This window comes from Lycium barbarum, chromosome 3, assembly GCF_019175385.1.
Source record: "Lycium barbarum isolate Lr01 chromosome 3, ASM1917538v2, whole genome shotgun sequence".
Classification (NCBI taxonomy): Eukaryota; Viridiplantae; Streptophyta; class Magnoliopsida; order Solanales; family Solanaceae; genus Lycium; species Lycium barbarum.
In genome coordinates this window covers 22,481,138-22,504,411 of record NC_083339.1, presented here as the reverse complement: position 1 = coordinate 22,504,411, position 23,274 = coordinate 22,481,138, and the positions used below count along the sequence as shown (strand labels likewise).

At 38.0% G+C, this 23,274-nt stretch overlaps 1 protein-coding gene across 1 annotated transcript; it reads right to left on the bottom strand.

The window, feature by feature from the left end:
• Nucleotides 1–269: 269 nt before the first annotated feature.
• LOC132630747 (clathrin light chain 2-like) lies at nucleotides 270–16,423 on the bottom strand. Its single transcript, XM_060346324.1, has 3 exons — nucleotides 16,104–16,423; nucleotides 1,743–1,896; nucleotides 270–885 (listed from the first exon to the last, which is right to left on the bottom strand). Exons 1-3 carry the CDS (start codon nucleotides 16,322–16,324, stop codon nucleotides 541–543), a joined length of 720 nt encoding a protein of 239 aa, XP_060202307.1. The 5' UTR covers nucleotides 16,325–16,423; the 3' UTR covers nucleotides 270–540.
• Between the last annotated feature and the right edge of the window lie 6,851 nt (nucleotides 16,424–23,274).

Sequence of the window (23,274 nt, the reverse complement as noted above, 5' to 3'; positions counted from 1 at the left end):
TACTTACCTTTACGAAATTGTCTTACTTACCTTTACGAAAGTTTAACTTTCCTTTTGATGTTCTTAATCAAATTTTTTCCCTTCAAGAATCCAATGCCAGGAATCCAAGTTGGATCCATTTGGCCAACTAATCTAGATTTGCACCGTAGAAAACTCCACTATGGAAATGAAGGAACCTTAATAATTCCACACACCCTTCGATGGAAACTCCCTGTTTTCCATATTCTTGGAATTGTCATAGATCATATATAGGTAGGAACTAGAGACAGTTGCACAGAACGAGCTACTATACAACTCCAAATTTCAGATATTGAAGGTTAAGTTTACAGGTGAGAGAAACTATCAACACAGTAAAAACAGAGAAACAGACAGAAACCTTTTCTCTATGCACATATTAGCTCCTAAAACTAGAAATGAGAGTAAACACTTCCCGATAGGAGTTATTCTCAAACTCATAACATTTAAGTTAACATGAAGGACGACTGCTTTACAAGATCAACAAAGTAGCATTTTCATTGTCCAGCAGCAGATAAAGCTCCTTCAAGGTGCTGCAGTAGCTTGGGGCTTTGCAGAGGCAGCTGCAGCGGGAGTTTTTGTTCCTGTCTTTGCATCTTTTCCCGGTTCCAAAGATGGTTTTGGTGAAGACTTCATATGGGCAGGTGGGTTGTGTTTGAGTTTCACAAGTATCTGACGCATTCTAGAGAGTTCGGTTGGCCTTCCAGGCTTGGGTCCTTGGATGACAATGATGGATGGCTGCTTCTCCTTATCCTTCTTCTTTCCCTTCTTTTCTATGGTTGGGACCTCCTTTGGGATAAGCTCTCCAATTGCCCTCCAATAAGCCTTATTCGCTTCAGCATGGAACTTCTCTTGGTTTGCCAAGAATAACTGTAAAAAAGGAAAAAGATAACACATGAACTGCAACACGTCGATTGACTAGGAAAATTTGCCGTACTGTGGAAGTACTTTTAGAGATTTAACAATTCATATAACCAAAGATGTCACTTCTGCGCAGATTAGCAAATAAAACTCACCCAGAGCACAACTACTAAGCATAGATTATTAGTACCAAAGGTTATAAGCACATTAGCACATTTTGATCACTGGTGAAAAATTTACCAAATAGTTAAACTGGAAAATATCCACTTTCACAATTTAATATATATCTCTTACGAACGCTAGCGCCATCTCATATAAAATGTAAACAGATAACATAGAAACTGCTTTTCTCAGTGGGTCTGCCCTGGTTGAGTAGGAAGTACCATGATTAAAAAGAGATAAGTCCAATGCCTTTCGGTGATCTAATTTACAAAATAGCCAGTAAATATATAGGTTTTGTATATTACGTATATAATAAATATACATATAATATACATATTGTATACATAAATAAGCATATAATATACATAACTAGTGTATATGTTTTGTATATTTTGGCTACCGCCCGTGATTAATTTCGGCCGACCGGCCAAAAGATGAAAAACGCGCATTAAAATTGGTAGTACTTTTACTAGGTTAATCATCCCTGTCTCTAAGCTCATATCCTATTATGAAGAGTTGAGACAATTAGGAAGAGAAGGTAATCATATAGCAACATGCCAGACCAGTGATAAGTTTTCTTCCAGCTAAAGCAACTGTTGGGAAAACCAGCACTAGCAAATTTATGCCAAAAGTGGTTAACAAACCCTGAATTTAAGCAAAATGCTTAAGAAAAGACTTTTAATTTTTATAGCTCTAGGTCTCACCTTCTCCTTCTCTCGGTTAGCAGCTATGTTATTTTCACATCTAAGTTTCCATTTCCTATAGTACTCTGCTTTGTATTCCTCTGCTTCTTCAATTATTTCCCTAACAATTTCTTTCTCCCTTTTTTCCTTCTCCTCCAGCCGTATTGTGTTCAATCTGGAAAAATGAAACAACTATTACACCTCTCAGTTAAGGAGATCCAGAAATGTAATCTTGTAATTTCATCTCAAATACATACAACATAGGGAATTAGGCAGGACGGGAATTAAAAAGTAAATCACTACACAATAGTAAATTGGGAGTAGTGAGATTTAAAAGCATCACTGGTATAAGATAAATATTAAAGTACTTAATAAGGAACTTCATAGGCATACACTGAGATATGTTCAACTACAGAAATCTGGGTGAAGCTTCAGATTGTACGATAAACGCAGTTTTTTCACGGTGTTAACATAAAAAGCAGCACATTTACACATCAGAAATGTTGAAGGAAGTGGGTGCTACAGCAGATATATTATTAAATTTTCTTTTTATATATACTAAGTTTGAACTTATTGTCAAAATCAATTAGTGGGTTGATATTTGGCACAAATATCATGTTTTGTGTCATTTTACATCCTACTCTTATGAATTTTATCGCTTAATTCATGATGCAATCGTCGTATTTGAACTTATGTCGTTATATTTCATGTGTATAGGTGCGATGATGACAAATGATGGAAAACTATGCTTAAAGTGATTGAGTTTGGAGCATATGACGAGTAGACGAGGTGACGAGTCGAAGACCACAAAGGACGAACCAAAAGGAAAATAATTCGACTGAAGGGTCCGCTTTTCTTCCGCATCGCGTGAAGAAAGCGGACCAGACCAGCCAGGCAATACCATCAGGCGATCCTTCCGCGATGCGGAAGGAAAGCGAGAAGCCACAGTACTCTGCGATCGCGGAAGGAAAGCGGGGTTCTGCGAGAGTTGTCCCGATTCGACTAGGATTTGGATTACTTATTTTTTGTTTTTTTACCCTAGACTATATATAGACGTTTTAATAGCTGAGAACGGTGTGCTGGGATTATTCAAGGATTTGTAAGCCACCGTTCTATTTTTCTCTCTCTAGGTTATTTTATCTTTCATCTTTTTCAACCCTAGTTTATTCATGAATTCTTTTGTCTATGATCGAATCATGAGTAGCTAAACTTCTTAATTCTAGGGTTGTGGCGAAAGACTTGAAAGTTGGTTTGATGACAATTATTACCTATTGATTTTCCATATTTTTGGTTGCTTATTTATTCTTGATCTTAATTGTTTGATTATCTGGCCAATAGTTAGACACTATCTGTGGTGCGCGAATTGAACTTGAGAAAGGGAATTCACGTACGTAATAAGAATAAATAGAGTTTGTTCGATTTAATCGTTTCGCTACTGAGGATAGAGATATACCCTTTAGCCCTACTTAGTTAAATACGGAGAAATAAATGCGTTCTTGTTACCTCTGGTGACCATAGAGATATAGGCATTATAGTAACATCTACAGGCTTGTGAGTAGTTCGAGAGAATATCATAAAGTATAATTAACCCGTCAACTAGTAACCCAGGAAATAAAATAGGTGGAATTGTCTGAAGATCAACTGGATTGCCGAAAGCCATAACCCTAGATCTTTCTCTCGTCTAATAATTCTTACAATCTTTGTCAAGGTAGTCCCAGTCACAAAAACACCCATCACAAATTGGTTACTTTTCAGTTTTAGTTTAGTACAACAAACATCTTGATTTTCACTTTCTTGAATAGTTTCATTCGAATTTGAATTAGCTTAACAGTAGAATCTAAGTCTCTGTGGGATCGATATCTGGACTTAACAGTCTGTATTACTTGTACGACCACGTATACTTGCGTGTGCGTTTAGGAGCAACAAGTTTTTGGCGAAAATTTACTGTTTTTCTAATTTGAGTTTGTTTTTTTTTCTATTCAAGTCTTTACTTTTTCGTTGTTCTACTTGTGTCACTTCAGGCTTCTCTGGTTTATGCCAAGCACTAGAAGTTCAGGACAACCGTTAGTTGATCTTGATCACGAAATCGAAAGAACATTTCACCGACAGAGAAAAATGGCTAACAAAGCAACAAGTTTTTGGCGCCGCTGCCGGGGATTCAAAATAGACGGACCCTGGATTCAATGGACAATTGTTATAATCATGAGGTTCACCGCAACTTACACATGCTGCCTGCTGAATATGTTGAACTGGTTGAATCTGTTCAAGACTTGCTCTTGAACAGGCAGAAAGGGATAGAGCCAGAAACGGCGATGAACAGGGTGAAAGAGCAGCTGCGAGGGCACAAAAATAACGGATTCTTTTATCCAGTTATGCTAGGCCTAGTCCGGCAACTATTGCTAAGGCTATTGTTAGGCCTGACATTACTGGAAATTTCGAGCTAAAAGAAGGAACAGTGCGGCTGGTGCAACATACGTGCCAGTATATGGGTAAGTCTAGTGAAGACCCGCATAAGCACTTGATGCAGTTCGTGGAGTTGAGCGAGAATTTCCAATATAGAGATGTTCCCGATGATTATGTGAAGCTATCCTTATTTCCGTTCTCACTGATTGGCGAAGCGAGGGAATGGTTGACGAATCTACCTGCAGGTTCGATCACTTCTTGGGAGATATTATCAAATAAGTTTATCGACAAGTTCTTCTCACCCAAGAAACAAAGGAGCTGCGAGGAAGAATTGCTAACTTCACTCAGAGAGATTCTGAATCTCTACCACACGCTTGGGAAAGGTATAAGGGCTATCTGCGAGATTGCCCCCATCACATGCAGCCAAAGGAGATCATCGGCAACTATTTGAGATTAAACATGAATCAAGGGCCCTGTTGAATGCTTCAGCTCAAGGGCAGATCTTGAACAAAACATATGAAGAGATGGAAGATCTCCTTGAGATGATGTCTGAGGGTCATCATGAGTATCATGAGAATAGCCGAGGGTTACCACAAAAAGCTACTGGGGTTCTTAAAGTTGATGATGTTGCAGCTATTCAGGTTGATATTGGTACTCCCACTAACGTGATGTTGAGGGTGTTTCCTCAAGCTCAGCAGATTCAACCAGTTCAACATATTCAACAGGCAGCATGTGTAAGTTGCGGTGAACCTCGTGATTATAACAATTGTCCATTGAATCCAGAGTCCGTCTATTTTATGGGACAGCAGAATCGCGGTATTGGAAATCGGGGAAACTATTATGGAAATAATTACAACACTCCATTTGGGAAGCAGGATTTCCACAAGCCGAACAATTATCAACAACCTCAAGCTCAGCCAGCTAGCAATTTAGAGGAGATGATGAAGCAGCTCATAGCTCAAAATCAAGTGATGCAGCAGCAAAATCAGAAAATTCAGAGTGAGATGCAGAAATCTATTCACGAGCTTGAGCGTCAGATGGGGCAGATGGCTCTTATGCAGAATGTCAGACCTCCGGGTGCTCTTCCGAGTGATACTGAAAAGAATGCAAGGCGGTCACCTTGAGGAATGGTAGAGAGCTAGAAGAAGTGCCGCCGAAAAAGAAGAACATAGCAGAGGCAGAACTTATCCCTGCTAAGCGAGCTGAACCAAAGCAAACACTCGCAGAGCAACATGTAGAGGAAGTGGTGCGACCACCCCCTCCCTTTCCACAGCGACTTCAGAAACAGAAAGCAGATTCGGCTTGCAAGAAATTTCTTGAACTCTTAAAACAGGTACACATCAACATACCTTTGGTGGAGCTTTTGCAAGAAGTCCCAAAATATGCTAAATATATTAAAGATGTGGTCGCAAACAAACGGCGTTGGACAGAGTTTGAGACTGTTACACTTACTGAGGAGTGCAGTTCTAGAGTGAGGAGTAAAATTCCCCCAAAGTTGAAAGATCCGAGCAGCTTCACAATTTCGATTACGATTGGCAACATTGAAGTTGGGCTAGCATTGTGTGATTTGGGTGCTAGTATAAATCTGATGCCCACCTCTGTGTTCTGAACGTTGGGTTTGGGAGAGCCTAGGCCAACCACTATTACGTTGCAGTTGGTTGATCGATCTCTTGCGTATCCTGATGGTATTATTGAGGATGTTCTTGTGAATGTAGGCCCATTTATTCTGCCGGTTGATTTTGTGATACTTGATTATGAGGCAGATAAGAGTGTTCCTCTCATCATGGGGAGAGGATTCTTGGCCACTGTCGATGCTGTGATCCGAGTGAAAGATGGGAAGATGTCCATGACAGTTAATGGACAAGAGGCGACTTTTGATGTATTCAAAGCCACCAGGCTTCCAGCCCATTATGAGGAGTTGAAGATGATTTCTGTGGTGGAACCCGAGCTCACTAATGCCGAGTTAGCTCACTTTCTAGTTTCACGAGTTCCGTTGGAGACAACTTTGGCGTATGGGGAAGATCTGACAACCGATGCAGAAGTGGAGGAGTGTCTTGGCATTCTTGACACTTCAATTGCTTATCTACGAGCAAGTACACCGGTAGAGGAGCTAGACAGACCAGAGTCATGGAAGAAGTCGAAACCATCTAATGAAGAGGCTCCCATTCTTGAGTTGAAACCATTCCCTCCTCACCTTCGCTACGCTTTCTTAGGTAGTGGAGACACATTGCCCGTAATCCTCTTTGCTTATTTGACTGATGTGCGGGTTGAACGGGTGTTACGAGTGCTAAGAGATCGAGTCCGAGCCCTTGGGTGGTCGATAGCTGATATTCGAGGTATTAGTAGCACGTTTTGCATGCACAAAATATTATTGGAGGAAGACAGCAAACCCAGTATTGAGTGTCAGAGGCGACTGAACCCGATCATGAAGGAGGTGGTGAAGAAAGAGGTAATCAAGTGGCTTGACAGCTGCATTATTTATCCCATCTCGGACAGCAATTGGGTGAGTCCTGTACAATGTGTCCCGAAAAAAAGGGGCATGACTGTGGTGGAAAACGAGAAGAATGAATTGGTGCCTCAACGAACTGTTACGGGTTGGAGGATATGTATTGACTATCGCAAGTTGAACAACGCCACCAGCAAAGATCACTTTCCTTTGCCCTTCATGGATCAGATGCTCGACAGATTGGCTGGGCACGATTATTATTGCTTTTTGGATGGTTATTCGGGTTACAACCAGATCATGATTGCACCTGAGGATCAAGAGAAGACCACATTCACATGCCCATATGGCACATTTGCATTCCAGAGGATGCCTTTCGGTTTGTGCAACGCTCCAGGTACTTTCCAACGATGCATGATGGCTATTTCACAGATATGGTGGAAAATTATGTGGAGGTATTTATGGATGACTTCTCTGTTTTTGGAGATTCCTTTGATGATTGTTTAAATCATCTTGATGCCGTGTTAGCTCGTTGTGAAGAAACGAACTTGGTACTTAACTGGGAAAAATGTCATTTCATGGTTCGAGAGGGAATCGTTCTTGGGCACAAGATATCGAGCAAGGGAATAGAGGTTGACAAGGCGAAGATTGAAGCAATTGAAAGATTGCCACCACTCGTTTCAGTTCAGGGAGTGCGCAGTTTTCTTGGGCATGCAGGATTCTATCGACGGTTCATCAAAGACTTCTCTAAAGTTGCTAATTCAATGTGCAAACTTTTAGAGAAAGATGTGAAGTTTGTGTTTAATGAAGCCTGTCTGACGGCTTTTGATGAGCTGAAACGAAGGTTAGTGTCGGCTCCTATTATCATCGCACCCGATTGGTCTCTGCAATTTATTTTGATGTGTGATGCAAGTGATTTTGCTGTGGGAGCTGTTCTTGGTCAGAAAAGGGACAAGATTTTTCATCCTATTTACTATGCCAGCAAGACACTTGATGCAGCCCAGATGAACTATACTGTCACAGAGAAGGAGCTATTGGCGGTTGTCTACGCCTTTGACAAATTCCGATCATATCTTGTGGGCACGAAGGCGATTGTCTATACCGATCACACTGCAGTTCGTTATTTGTTTGCAAAGAAGGATGCAAAGCCGAGGCTTATTCGTTGGGTGTTGCTGCTGCAAGAGTTTGACATCGAGATTCTTGATCAAAAGGGCACAGAAAATCAGGTAGCAGATCACTTATCGAGATTAGAAGATCGGGAACATGTGGATGAAGCAGTGGCGATCAAAGGAGACTTTTCCTGACGAACAACTCTTTGCCTTTCAATCAGCTGCGGTGCCATGGTATGCAGACATGATGAACTTTATAGTAAGTGAGATTTACCCCCCTGTTGCTAATCACGAGAAGAAGAAGCGGATTTTGCATGACAGTCGTTTCTATGTGTGGGATGAGCCCTATCTCTACCGGGTTGGCACAGATCAGCTGATCAGAAGGTGTGTTCCAGAAGAAGAGGTCTCAGCGATTCTCGAGAAGTGTCACTCATCGCCCTATGGGGGACATCATGCCGGAGATAGAACAACTGCAAAAGTACTTCAGTCCGGGTTCTACTGGCCAACTTTGTTCAAAGACGCTCATGAATTTGTGCGAGCATGTGATAGCTGCCAGAGAACCGGAAATATCTCCAAGCGTCATGAAATGCCTTTGAAGGGCATCTTAGAAATCGAGTTGTTTGATGTGTGGGGTATTGACTTCATGGGTCCCTTGACTCCCTTCATACCATCCAAGGGGAATAAGTACATATTGGTTGTTGTAGACTATGTCTCGAAGTGGGTGGAAGCCATTGCACTTCCCACCAATGATGCTAGTGTGGTGGCGCGATTTTTGAAAAAGAACATTTTTACAAGGTTTGGGACCCCTCGGGCCATCATCAGTGATCAAGGTACGCACTTTTGCAATCGGCTCTTTGATAAATTGCTGCTCAAGTATGGGGTGAAACACAAGATAGCGACTGCTTATCACCAGACGAGTGGTCAAGTGGAGGTATCGAACAGAGAAATCAAGAGGATTTTGGAGAAGACTGTGAGCGTAAGTAGAAAAGATTGGTCATTGAAGCTTGATGATGCTCTGTGGGCATACAGAACAGCTTACAAAACTCCGATTGGCACATCTCCCTATAAGCTCGTCTTTGGTAAGGCATGTCATCTACCAATTGAGCTTGAGCATAGAGCATATTGGGCGATCAAGAAGCTGAATCTAGACATGGTTCAAGCTGGAGAAAAGAGACTGTTGCAGCTGCACGAGTTGGAGGAATTTCGCTATCATGCTTATGAAAACGCGAAAATGTATAAGGAGCGAACTAAGAGAATTCATGACAGGCGCATCCAATCTCGCGACTTTGAGCCTAGGCAGTTAGTCTTGCTGTATAACTCTAGGCTAAAGATCTTCGGTGGAAAGTTGAAGAGTAAGTGGTCTGGGCCATTCGAGGTAGTTCGTGTGACCGCACATGGAGCAGTTGAGCTAAAGAAACCCAACTCGGATGAGACATTCTTGGTGAACGGGCAAAGAGTGAAGCATTACTACGGGGAGGCCACTGACCGCGCGAGGTCCTCCATCGATCTAGAAGAGGCTTGAGGAGAGCCTACGTCGTCCCGCGACGTTAAATCAGGCGCTTCTCGGGAGGCAACCCATGTGAAAGAAAAAAAAAGTGTCGTGCCACGACCTTAACTAAGGCGTTTGTTGGGAGGCAACCCAATTTTTTGTATGATATAGGTCACGTTTGTTCATGTTGCAGGAATTGGGCGGAAGGAAGAAAAAAAACAGAGTGCCCAGTGATTTGCGCATCGGTCTCGCGATGCGGACCGATCGCGCATAAAAATCAGAAACCTTCAGTGATTTGCGCATCGGTCCCGCGATGTGGACCGATCGCGCAAAGTACTGCAGTCTCGCGCTTTCCTTCCGCGATGCGGACGGATCGCGCGGGTCGACCCGGTTTGTATTCTTTTTCTCTTATTTATGATATATCCGCGGCCCTTCATTCCCTTTCACACAAAAACAGTCCCCTTCTCTCCCACATTCCCTTTCCCACGAACAAAAATATCCATCCCTATTCCCTCTCTAACAAAAACAACTTCAAGTTGCTCCAATCCATCCCCCATTAACTTCACAAGGTAAGTGGGTTCGTCTTCCATTTTTTTTTTTTTTCTGTTCCCCTTTGTTATTGATGTTTGTAGTTGTAAAGTAGGGATATGGGTATGGGTGAATCTTGGGCGGGGATTGGTATTGCTTGTGTGATATGAGTGATTATGGCTAGAAGGTGACTCCCATTGCACAAGGGAGGGTTCTCCAACCCACCATTGTTGTCAAAAGTTAAGGGACGATTTTAAGCCCACAAGGTGTTCGATAAAAGTCCTAAACCAAGTTCTTGTGAAATTGTGAAGTCTTGAGTGGCAATGGAACATTAACCGAGCATAGGAACCCTTGTGCATCTCCTCTCACCATAAAATTCGAATTGTGAAGGAGAATTGGAGAATTGTGATTTTTCCATCCCAAGCCCTACAACATGAAATAGCTTACTTTGTTTTTGCTTTCTTTGTCATGTAGGATTAGCTAACTTCTTTGATTTTAATTTTCGTACTATAGTTTGGAGTAAGTGTGGGGTTGTGCCACGACCCTCTTGATTACTGACCTGTACTTCTCGTTTGGTGACGCGTTGTTTTGCAAGCAAGATGGTTCACGCCAAGTCCAAAGGCAAATCTGTCGCCTCCTCCTCCCAAGGCACAAAAAGAGGGAGAGCACAAAACCCGTCCAAAGCGACAAAAGGGCAGACATCCGGAAAGGGCAAGCATCTCGCGGTTATCATTCCTCCGGCATCTAAAAGGACGCCCCACCCCCGACTCTCTGGGGACGGGGCAGAGTGGTATGCGGGATTTGACACCTCGAAGGGATACAATCATGAGCGAGCGATCAGTCGAGTCCCTTTGAAGAAGAATTTTCGGGATATCTACAACCGTATAGTCGCCATGGGATGGACGTCTGTGTTCGAACAACCGAGGCCTGTGAACATTGATTGGGTCATGGAACTTTACGCTAGCATGCCAATCCGTGGGAGTCCAGATTCGGTATTCGTTCAGAAAAATTGGGTGCCATTGACGACATCAACTTTGTGCGGGGTAACTAGAGTCCCGGATGTGCCTGTTGAACCATTGCTAGAATTCATCAAAAGGCCCGATTATATGGCTATCCGGGAAACTCTTTGTGGAGCCAACTCAAAAGCTCAATGGGCACGATACTCAGGGCCTCTTCGGAAGCATCGGAGCATGAGCATGAGTAATTTTTGTAGAGAGGCCCGAGTGTGGTTGCGCCTTCTAAATGCTAGAATCATGCCACTTGATCACTTCTCGGAGGTACAAAGGGAGAGAGTGTGCATAGTGTACTTCCTGATGACAGGGCATCCGGTGAACATTGGGTATTGGATGATGCAAGAAATTCGAAGAGTGCGGGCTGGCAAGTCTAAAAGGCTGAGTTATGGAAACACTCTCACTTCCTACTTAATGAGGCTCGACGAGGAGTTGGCATACTCTACTGATAGAGTACTTGAGGCGCCCATTGACTCGCTCGACATCTCAAATGTCATGGCCCCAGCGAGTGTATCCGGACATCATTTGACTCCGGCAGAGGAGAGGTCCGCCCAGTCCACTGTACTAGCCCAGTTTTACTCGGGGATGATGGTTGCGAGTGAGCACTTTAACATTGATCTCTCAAGGGTCTTTATTCAGAACCCCCACACTCCACATTCTCGGGCACTTGTGGGCGAGCTGTCTCAGTTACCTGCGGATGAGGACGAAAACTCGGTTGATCGAGTATTGGCTGCATTTGAAGAAGGGGAGGAGGTAGAGTCGCTTATGCAAGGCAACGACAATGAAGAAGAAGAGGACGCCGAGCCAGATGATGGCGAGGCTGATGAGGAGGACTACATCGATGAGGACGACTAGGCCCTAGTGGGCCCCAGGGAGTATTTCTTACCTTGCTTGCGCTTTGTTTTCAAATATATATGCATTGAGGGCATTGCATAATTTTAAGTGTGGGGTGGGAAAATACGTCCCTGGCTTGTAACAACATGTTTTGAGGTTGCGGATGATGATTAGTATGCCTTAGGATTTTTTTTTTTTGTTTTAGTAGTTTTGCATCTTAGTGTCGGAAAAAAAAAAAGATTTTATTTTCTTTATTTTTCTTTGATAACTTCTTAAGTCCCTCATTAGTAGGCATTCATCATCCACCCCCTTTGATTTTCTTATGGCCTCGGTTCTTTCCCGAGGGGGGGGCCTTTGAACCGGGCGTAGGTAGATTTTTTTCTTTTATAGTCATAGAAAGGGCGTTTCCTGATGACGGGTGGATGACAACCTGCTTGAGGGAAAATTAGTCCTTAGGATAGGTGTATTCAAATGCTAGGTGCACGGGTTAGGTGAAGTATTGGCATATGAGTGATCTTGAAATTTTTTGTGAAAACATGCCGTGAAATTGCATCGCCTTTCTTGAAAGCACGTAAAATGGTTTTTGTTTGACTCATATGACCCACTTGGCATTGTTGATTGTCATTATTGTTTGATTCGAGGGACAACCGGATCCCTCTTGCGTTGATTGTGTGCCATGTGTGAGTAAGGTTTCGTATTTGAATCCATGTTTGGTATTGACGTGTAGAACTTGCCCTGTGTGTTCACAAAGCGAAATGAAGTTCGGTTGAGCCTAGAAAGTGATAGAGGCGTTTCTTTGATTAGTCACTAAAAAGCCTAAAAAGTTATCCTACCAACTTGCAAATAAGCACCCTAGTTAACCCTTTTGAGCCTTTAGCCTTTTCTTTGATAGCAGTTACTTTGCCTTTACCCTTTCGTTCTATAAAACTTGATTTTTGATCCAAACACTCCATGAGCACTTTAATCATTTACATGTAAAATGGGAGTTGGGATGTGAAATAAAGAGGGGAAATGGTTGTTAATTGTAGTCTAGGAAGACAATGAGAGCACCGAATGAACAGAATTAATTCACTCGTTAGTTGGAAATTGAAAAAAAGAAAAAGAAGAAAAAAAAATGTAGCGAAAAAGTTTCCCTTCTAACTTGTGTGACTTTTAAAAAAAAAAAAAAGGAGTGGTGCTTAAACAAAGAAAATGGGTGAATTGGGAGAGATTTAAAGGTTGGTTGGTGTCGAATCAGGGCTAATGAAGATATTGTGCAAGAATAATAAAAGTATATGTATTAAAGTGCTTAGGAAGGTTAGTCATTATTATCCAAATAATTCCTACCCGTCCCTTAGCCTACATTACAACCCCCGAAGTCGTACTTGATTCTAGGTTCGTCTACTTGCATTAGTAGAGTGGTTACACTACGGGCAAGCCTATGGTATGTCGTATTTTACATGTGATATTCTTTGTGAGAGTGAGCGTACTTATTGATTTTAGGTCCATTAATTTAAACGTATGTGATTCTTGAGAGATATGGACTACTTTATTTTGGTGAGGGCACATAATTAGCAATAGAGTGGTAAAGTGTTGATTTCTTGATCATAAGGTTGCTTTCATGTTTTAAAGTGGTGTCATTGGGTCAATTGGTTTTAAAAGTGAAGTGTTCTTTCAGGAAGGTGGTCCTTGGTGCCAAACATTGAAAGTTTTAAATCTTTGGCATGGCTTTCGCAACTTGGGTCATTGTTTTGGTTTTGAAAATCTTTCTTTAGAGATAGCCATACTAGCTGAATCCCGTTGCAGACCTGTTTGAATCAGTGGAACTAGAAGTATAGTCTGGTGTTGGTTTGTGTTTGCTCGAGGGCGAGCAAAGTCTAAGTGGGGGGTGGTGATATTTGGCACAAATATCATGTTTTGTGTCATTTTACATCCTACCCTTATGACTTTTATCGCTTAATTCATGATGCAATCGTCGTATTTGAACTTATGTCGTTATATTTCATGTGTATAGGTGCGACGATGACAACTGATGGAAAACTATGCTTAAAGTGATTGAGTTTGGAGCATATGACGAGTAGACGAGGTGACGAGTCGAAGACCACAAAGGACGAACCAAAAGGAAAATAATTCGACTGAAGGGTCCGCTTTTCTTCCGCATCGCGTGAAGAAAGCGGACAAGACCAGCCAGGCAATACCATCAGGCGATCCTTCCGCGATGCAGAAGGAAAGCTAGAAGCACCAGTACTCTGCGCGATCCTTCCGCGATGCGGAAGGAAAGCGAGGTTCTGCGAGAGTTGTCCCGATTCGACTAGGATTTGGATTACTTATTTTTTGTTTTTTTACCCTAGACTATATATAGACGTTTTAATAGCTGAGAACAGTGTGGTGGGATTATTCAAGGATTTGTAAGCCACCGTTCTATTTTTCTCTCTCTAGGTTATTTTATTTTTCATCTTTTTCAACCCTAGTTTATTCATGAATTCTTTTGTCTATGATCGAATCATGAGTAGCTAAACTTCTTAATTCTAGGGTTGTGGCGAAAGACTTGAAAGTTGGTTTGATGACAATTATTACCTATTGATTTTCCATATTTTTGGTTGCTTATTTATTCTTGATCTTAATTGTTTGATTATCTGGCCAATAGTTAGACACTATCTGTGGTGCGCGAATTGAACTTGAGAAAGGGAATTCACGTACGTAATAAGAATAAATAGAGTTTGTTCGATTTAATCGTTTCGCTACTGAGGATAGAGATATACCCTTTAGCCCTACTTAGTTAAATACGGAGAAATAAATGCGTTCTTGTTACCTCTGGTGACCATAGAGATATAGGCATTATAGTAACATCTACAGGTTTGTGAGTAGTTCGAGAGAATATCATAAAGTATAATTAACCCGTCAACTAGTAACCCAGGAAATAAAATAGGTGGAATTGTCTGAAGATCAACTGGATTGCCGAAAGCCATAACCCTAGATCTTTCTCTCGTCTGATAATTCTTACAATCTTTGTCAAGGTAGTCCCAGTCACAAAAACACCCATCACAAATTGGTTACTTTTCAGTTTTAGTTTAGTACAACAAACATCTTGATTTTCACCTTCTTGAATAGTTTCATTCGAATTTGAATTAGCTTAACAGTAGAATCTAAGTCTCTGTGGGATCGATATCTGGACTTAACAGTCTATATTACTTGTACAACTACGTATACTTGCGTGTACGTTTGGGAGCAACATGGGTACTCCATAACCACTTGCTTAAAATCCTGAATCCGGCTCTAACTATGGCATGGCAAGGTTATTTCATAAACTACACAGTTATGAATAAGTAATCACAGGCCCTCCTCAAAAATATTAACAGGATTCTCTTCGTCAACGAATTTATCTTCGGACCACCCACTATCTTCAGACCATCTCATCAAGAACTCATTTATCACTAAGTATCATAGGCCTCCCAAATATATTAGCAGAATTTTCTTCTTTTATGAATTTACCTTAGGAGTTGACAATAAATTCCAATTCATTATCCCCAACTAACTGGTCGAGGTAAGAAAATTACAGGCATTGGAGGTAAATCAGACTCTTTGCTAATCATTTTAAAGCATTATCCTTGGAAAAGAAAAACAAACAAAATGAAAATTGAACTTCTCATGGGTTTTATAAACTACTATAACTATCTTGTTTCCAAGAGAATAGAAAAAAGGAAAGGCAGCTTCAGTTGGCAAGAAACAACTTAGTGAATAAGTTTCTTGGAGAGAACGAGCAAAATAAATTAGTTTTTGATAGACAAACAACAATGAACTAAGCTTACTGATCAAAAAAAAAAAAAAAAAGAGTAAACTTGCTTTTTGCAAAAGTGAGTAGCAAAAGCATCTTTGTGCCCTAAACAAGCATGATTATCGCAAGATCCAATACAGTATTTGTCAATTTTAGTCCATCAAATCGGGTTATACGAATATAATACATACTCCCTCAGTTTCAATTTGTTTCTCCTAATTACTATTTGGACGGTCAAAGGGCATAATTATTTCAAATAACTTCTAAATATTTTGAATTGTTTAACTATTGTGACTTGTACTACCTTTTATCTAGTTTTTCAATATAAAAAAATATTCATACCGAACATTAGTTAGTTGAATCCCCATACTCCGAATCAAGCCAAACAAACTGAATTGGAGGGATATACTCCCTCTCTATCTCTGTCTCAGTTCGAATTTCGATAATCAAATTTCTTAATTTTTGACCATGACTTTGGACGTAGAAGCTTTTAAGTTTTGTGAAATAAAATTTATATATTTACAAACAAGTTAAAAGCAGTATAAATCACAATAACTAACAGCGTAAAATATATAAAGTCATTTAAAAAAATTCCGTGTCAGAAGAAAAAACTTAGTTGACTTTTGAAATTCCGATAGTGCGATATAAATTGAGATGAGCCACAATAAGTATTTGAAAAAACTATGCTATGAAAAAATATCGTTTGATTGTCTAAATAGTAACTGATACAAACAAATTGAAACAGGGGGAGTATATGTTTTTTGCATGCAGAGAAATTAAAGCCGAGAAGTAAAAAATTAATTAAAGCTGACCGGCGCCACTCTCTGAGAGCAAACCCTTCCTCAGCCACCATACGTTCCGGTGGAGGCAGAATCGGACCATTATTTTCTCCTCCCGTGGACTGATCAACTTCAGACATCATCATCGGCTGCTCCGAAACAAAAACATGGTCACCGGAGATGTCTTCAGTAACATCCTTGTCCACCACCTCGAAGTCGCCGGAGTCGGAGTCGTGTACTGACTGTGATGACATGTCTGAGTTGTCACTCTTCCTATTTTTTTCTTTTTTCTTTTTGTCCTGTTCCCGCAATTTCAGTTTTGTGTGTTTGTTTGTTTGCTTTCAACTATCGAGACAGTAAAGAAGAAATTTAGTGCTGTTAAGCATTCGGGAGTAGTAATCAGGTACATCGCGCTTTCGTTCATGGCAATACGTGTCAGCTTCCTAGAGGGCCTTGGCTTTTGAATTACGGAAAAGAATATAATAAGGTGAAGTTATCGACAAATCACTGAACTTGTCGTGATATTCCATTTAGACCCCCTAACTAAGACGTTGACCATCTGCATCCTCAAACACAAGCTAAACTGTGTCATTTGAACCCAGTCTAGATCAGGTGTGGTGCGTGAGCTTCACTTGCTGTGACATGAAAAAATAGACCAATAAAAACAAACCATATCAACAAAAAAATTATTTTAAAGAAAAAATTATTTTTAAATCTATTTAAATAATTAAAAAAAATTGAAAAACCCAACCCATCCTCTCCGATCTGAAAACCTAGCCCACTTCGCCGCCGCCGCACTTCAAAATCTATTTAAATAATTTAAAAAAATGTGCAATTTTTTGTAGGAGATTTGTTTAAATAGATTTTGAAGTGGAGCGGCGGCGAAGTGGGCTAGGTTTTCAGATTGGAGAGGGTGGGTTGGGTTTTTCAGTTTTTTGTTTAATTATTTAAATAGATTTTTTCTTAAAATTAATTTTTAATGATTAAAATTTTAAAAAAGGAAAAATTTGGTCTCTCACACTCTTTTTAAAGCAGTGTATTGCATGCATTTGTCAAGCTGGCACGATGTGTTCAAATGGCACAGTTTAGCTTGTGTTTGAGAGTCCATATGGTCAACGTCTCAGTTGGGGGTCTAAATGAAATATCAGGACAAGTTCGAGGGTCTGTTGATGACTTCAGCCAATCTAATATGACCTTGTACTAGGGATGGGCATGGTATGATAGATACCGATTACCATACTGAAATTAAAAAAAAATTATACATGTTTCAATATTATGGTATTTGGTACGCTAATTGGTATGCATTTTAAAAAAAATCATATTCGGTACGGTATTCGGTATTCATAAAAAAAATACTGAACACCATAGCAAAGTATATAATTACATATGCAATTCATATATTTTAGCATTATAATACTAACAAATATATAAACTAGTATTTTCTAGAAAAATAATTGTTCAAACGTTTGAACTTTAACTACTCTATCTTGATTTAAATGTCTTTTTTGTGTGATTAATTTACGAAGGGGATTGCTTGAACTTTCTTTTGAATATTTTTTACATGGGTAAGGTGTTTAGTACATAATAATTGAAACAGTAGCGGAAGTCATAATTCTCCACGATATGAGTGTAAGTAAGTCGAAGCCGGACAAACTATGATACCGATTTACCGTATCGTAAAATATCGAAATCGAACTTTAAAATACCGAAACATACCGAATTAATTTGGCATGGTAATGGTATAGTATTTTTAGAATCGAAATTACCGTACTGAAGTTTCAAATACCGTACTATGCCCACCCCTACCTTGTACTATCAAAATAGTTTTAGTAAGCCTTTGGACATGCATGAAATCCCAAGTCATTCAAATATGCATGATTTGAAATTTTAAATCATGATTTCAAATTTTTTAAATGTAAAAGTTGACCTATATGTTCATATTTTGTAAAAATAGATTCATAAGTTGGTAGATATATTTACCAATCATGTTTATCAACCATTTATATCAAATATTAAAACATCTACAAGTTCGTAATATATTTACAGTAAATGTACTCTTACGAATCATGTGGAGGATTATATTAACGAGTATTTACACTATAACTCATGTTCAAGTTTCTATTTTATTGAACTACAGTTTGATCAATTGATGTTGTATTTTTAGAAAGGTCTTCTGCTAGTGTATTAATTTTGTTATGAACTATTGCTAGTGTATTAATTTTGTTATGAACTATGACTTGCTCATTTGATAAGATTGTATAAGAACTGGGATAATTTTGATTATTTTCACAACTTGTGGGTTTTTATGTCATATAAAAAAAATATAACTTAAGAAATCTAAATTGTATATCCAAACAAAACTTCAACTTCAAATTATCATGATTTGAAATCATATCCAAATGACTCCTGAATATGTCCCTTCCATTATATTTTTACACGGATTTATCCTATTCTCAACTAATGGATACGTGGCGAGCTTAGAAACAAAAAAAAAATAATCCCCAATTTTAAATATTCGATTCACTTTACAAACCTATCCGTTTAACCAAGTCAGAAATAGGTTAAATGGGTGGGTTTGAAAGTAAATCAAGTATTTAAAATTAGAAATAGTTATTTATTTTAAGCTCGCCACGTATCTGTGTTAAAAATAAAGGTAAATCAGAGTAAAGTATAATAGTATTGGATATATTTGAATTTGAATCAAAAGTATAACTTGAGGAGTGTGACATTATCGGCTCCGAAACAAAAACACGTCTCTGGCGTCGGAGTCATGTACTGACGACTCTTCCTATTTTTTTGTCCTTTACCGCCGTTTCAGTTGTGTTGTGTTTGTTTGGTTTCTCAATGGCAAGTAGTAAAGAAGAAATTTAGTGCTGTTAAGCATTAGGAAGTAGTAGTAATCACGTGTATCGCAGCTTAGTCATTACAATACGTGTCGAATTGCTAGAGGGCCTTGGCTTTTGGAATAGTACACCAAGTTTAAAATGATAATTTCATTTTCTTGTTTTTTTAATATTAGATTGCGGGAGTTAAATTATGTTATACTAATTTTTTTCAAATAAATTCAATATAATTACTATAATTTATAACAAGGTTGTTATTTGTACTACTTTTATGTGAAAATCTCAATTTAAAATTTTGTAATTTGATTTTCAAATTCGGAGTAAAGACTAAAAGGCTGACTCTTCTATTTTAATCACTGTTGGACTTTAAAAATGAGTGTAATGTGAATTGAGAAATGGTGGAAAATGAAATTCAAACAAGTTTTATTTGTGCAAAGGCACTTTGTCTCACATTGGTGAGGGAAAACACTTTCTATGTGCTTATATGTAGAATTGATTCTTCTAGTTATTAAAGAGTTGAGAAAAGAGTCTTCCTCGCATTGTTGTTGTCGCTTGGCTCGATGTCGGCTTCGGTCAAATGATCTAATTGATAATATTTTTTGACCGATGCCGCTATTGCAAAATAATTTTCCATTCTTTCCTTGTAGGAATTAATCCATTAACCTTAATGGCAATTGTGATGAGGTTAAATTTCTTGAGAACAATAAAGAAACATGTGAACTCGAACATTTTCTGATTCTTTTACATTTTTGTTCTTAAAGTTTTTCATATTTTTGGGTTTTTAAAACAGAAATTAATTTTATTAAATTACTGCTTAAACACATAAAGATAACCGTCACTCTAAATAAAACATATATATTAATAAATATAGGAGAGAATATAAGATGGTGTTTACAAGAAACTAGTTCAATGGGAAATATTTATTTTAAAAAAATATTATAATTTGGAATACTTGAAAGTATTGAATATGTATGAAATTGCAATGAGTTAAACATTTTCAAACTAAAAAGGGAAAAGGGTCAAAAATGACCCTTTACTTTGGGAAAAGGGCTATAAATATCCTCTATTACAAATTTAGGTCAAAAATACCTCTCCTGTCATTAAAGTTTTCAAATATACCCCTGTCTTAACAAAAATCCACAACATAACCCGATTTTATTTTTAAACTCGCTCCATTTAAATCCAACCAAACTACATAAAAAAAACCATATGCGACCAACTTGTTCGCAAGTCCTACATCTGGAGTCACTAGGCACTGGAACGGGCAACCCATATGCGTTTTTTATTTAGTTGGGTCGTGTTTAAATGAAATTGGTTTAAAAATGAAATCGGGTTATGTTATGGATTTCTGTTAAGACAGCGATATGTTTGAAAACTTATTGACATGAGGGATATTTTGATTCAAATTTGTAATGGAGAATATTTTTAATTCTTTTCCCAAAATTGAGGGGCATTTTTGACCCTTTTCCCAACTAAAAACATATGTACACATGTATAGTATCATACTAGCAAACTATGCCCGTGCAATGCACGGGACCCAACATGATTAATTTGATTACTCAATTTAGTATTTTTATGGTTTGTATATTTTGCAAAGTATACTGCGATTCTCCTTAGTGAGTCTCCATATTTTTTTCTTCTCCTCTTATTTTCCCCTTAATTTCTCAATTGTTGTTAAAATTTGTCTTATTTTGGTTATGCCCGCCTCTTTTTATATTTAGTAAGTTGACAATTCAAATATCCTACATGTCAAGTTTATAATCACAAGATTCAAAGGATATTTTATTATATTATACACATTTGTAATTTAGAACCACAAGATTCAAAAATCTATCTTTATTTCTTAAACTTCGTGTTTGGTCAAATGTAGACACTTAAATTGAGACATTGGCCGTATATGCCAAATGAAGGAAATGAAAGGACAATTGAGACATTGCGGACATGCGAGGACTTAAAAAGTAAACATACAAGAGGTAGAATAAATGTTCAACTTCTGAAATATACAAATGTTACTCCCAGCTTAGAGTACAATTTCAGTTGTTTTTCGTACAATTTCTTGTTGTTGTGTTCGCCCACTTGGGAGTTTGTTGTTAAAAAAAAAAAAATTATCTTATTTTGATTATGTAAGTTTCTTTTTATATTTAGTAAGTTGACAATTCAAATATCCTACATGTCAAGTTTATAATCACAAGATTCAAAGAATTTTTATTATATTATACACATTTTAAATTTAGAACCACAAGATTTGAAAGTCTATCTTTATTTCTTAATTACATGTCTAGTCAAACGTAGACGCTTAAATTGAGACAGAGGGAGTATATGCCAAATGAAGGAAATCAAAGGGCAATTAAGACATTGCGGACCCGTGGGAAATTAAAAAGTAAACACAAAAGAGGTAGATTTAATATTCAACTTCTGAAATGTACAAATATTAATCTCTGCTTAGCGTATAATTTCAGTTGCTTTTTGTACAACTTATTGTTGTTGCTTTCATCCACCTTGGGTATTTAATGTGGTCAAGTAACATGGGACAAAAGGAGTACTTCATTTATTAATTCTTAAAGAACATGAAAAGTCAAGTAATGTGGCCAAGTAATATGAGACAAAGGGAATACTTCATTTATTAATTCTTAAAAAATATGAAAAGTCAAAAGTGAATAAGTAAAAGTGCACGGAGGAAATAAATTTGTGTAGGAGAATTAAAATTGAACTGCATAAGTCTATACGTAAGAAGAGAATAAATATTCAGAAAGAACGTGAAAAGTCATAAGTGAACAAATAAAAGTGCACGGAGAAAATAAATGTGTCGGAGAATTAAAATTGAAGTACATATATCTATACGTGGAAAAGAAATAAATATTAAGTACTATAACATATGTCCATATGAAATAAAAAATTAATTGTATAAAGTGTACGCATTATATAATTTTTGATATAAGCATTCATTGCGTGTACTTTAAAGCTTTGATACATGTGGTGTTAGTCCTCCTTAGCCATTGATATATAATAGAAAAGAAATAAGTTGTACGGAGAGTGTAACTAGGATCATTGTAGTGGAATAATGTGGGCCCAGTGAAAAGGAAACAATGCCATGTCATTTAAAAAAAAAAAAAACTGCCAAATGAGTCACTGTGAAGGGTGTATGTGAGGTGATCAATTTCATTTTAAATTAAGCAGGTTGGCTGCTATTAGCAAATATTCTAAAGCTCCTATTAGCTTATTAGCAGCGCAATTGACTTTGCTTGGTTGGCTGTTAAATGCATTTTGCTATTAAAATAAAAAAGAAAATAATAAATCATCCTTTGTAATTGTTTTAAAAAATTATTTACATATTCTAACTTTGTGAGTAACCTATGACCTAAGGTCGCATTTGAATCTCATTCTTTTATTTTTTATTACACGTGGGATAGAGAAAGGGAAAATGAAAGAGAGGACTACTAGGTGGGAAAAAGTGAAAATTCAGGTAACCAACCAATTCAGGTAGCCAACAAAAATGCTTAATAACTTTTTTATTATATTGGGTTTTGAATTTGAAATAAATCGTTTTTATTTCACTTTATTAACCATTGATCGCATCCGCAAATCCAATGCTTAGGTCAAATTTAAAGGACATTAAAAGCACAAAACACAAAAACTTAAAGGATATTTTAGATTAAAGAATTAAGAGGAAAAAAATATATCTAACCTTACAGTTTAACATTGACATATGGGTCATCGATCTTATTATATTAACTTAATTAAAGATCTAAAGAAAGGAATCACATCAAACTTGTACTACTCTCTTGGCGTGTTGGTATCATCGTGAAGGATAATAAAATTCATTTGATTATGTTATCTACGTGAAAAAGACCAAACACGCATCCAATATGCTGATAATCATTAATTACCAAATTTAAGTATCCGATTGTGTTATCTACAATTACAAGTCAACTGGATTATTTATCAAGTTTGACATGTCGTGAGTTGGTAAAACAATCAGCCAAGCTGCTTTAATAAATTTCAGACTTGGAATCTGTGAGTTTGCAAAAGAAAGAAAGAAAAAAGGTCCAATTGTGATAGGAACAAAAAGAATTAAAGAGGGGAAATTGTTGAGGTTGCCCTTCTCTCTCAACAATGTCATAATTTTTTTTTTTCCATTTGATTCAAGCTAATGCCTGTATAATTCGAGTTATAATTATAATGTCACTTAATTGCTTCTCAAGATTTAATAGATGATGTGAAGCAATTAAAATGTATCTCGAGGGAAATAGAATGGAATAATACGAGTTTTGAAGATCGATAAATTTGAGATCATGTAAGGAAAATTAAGGGGCTAATGTTTTTAGAGGAATGATATCGTTTTGTCTAAAAAATTTATTAGA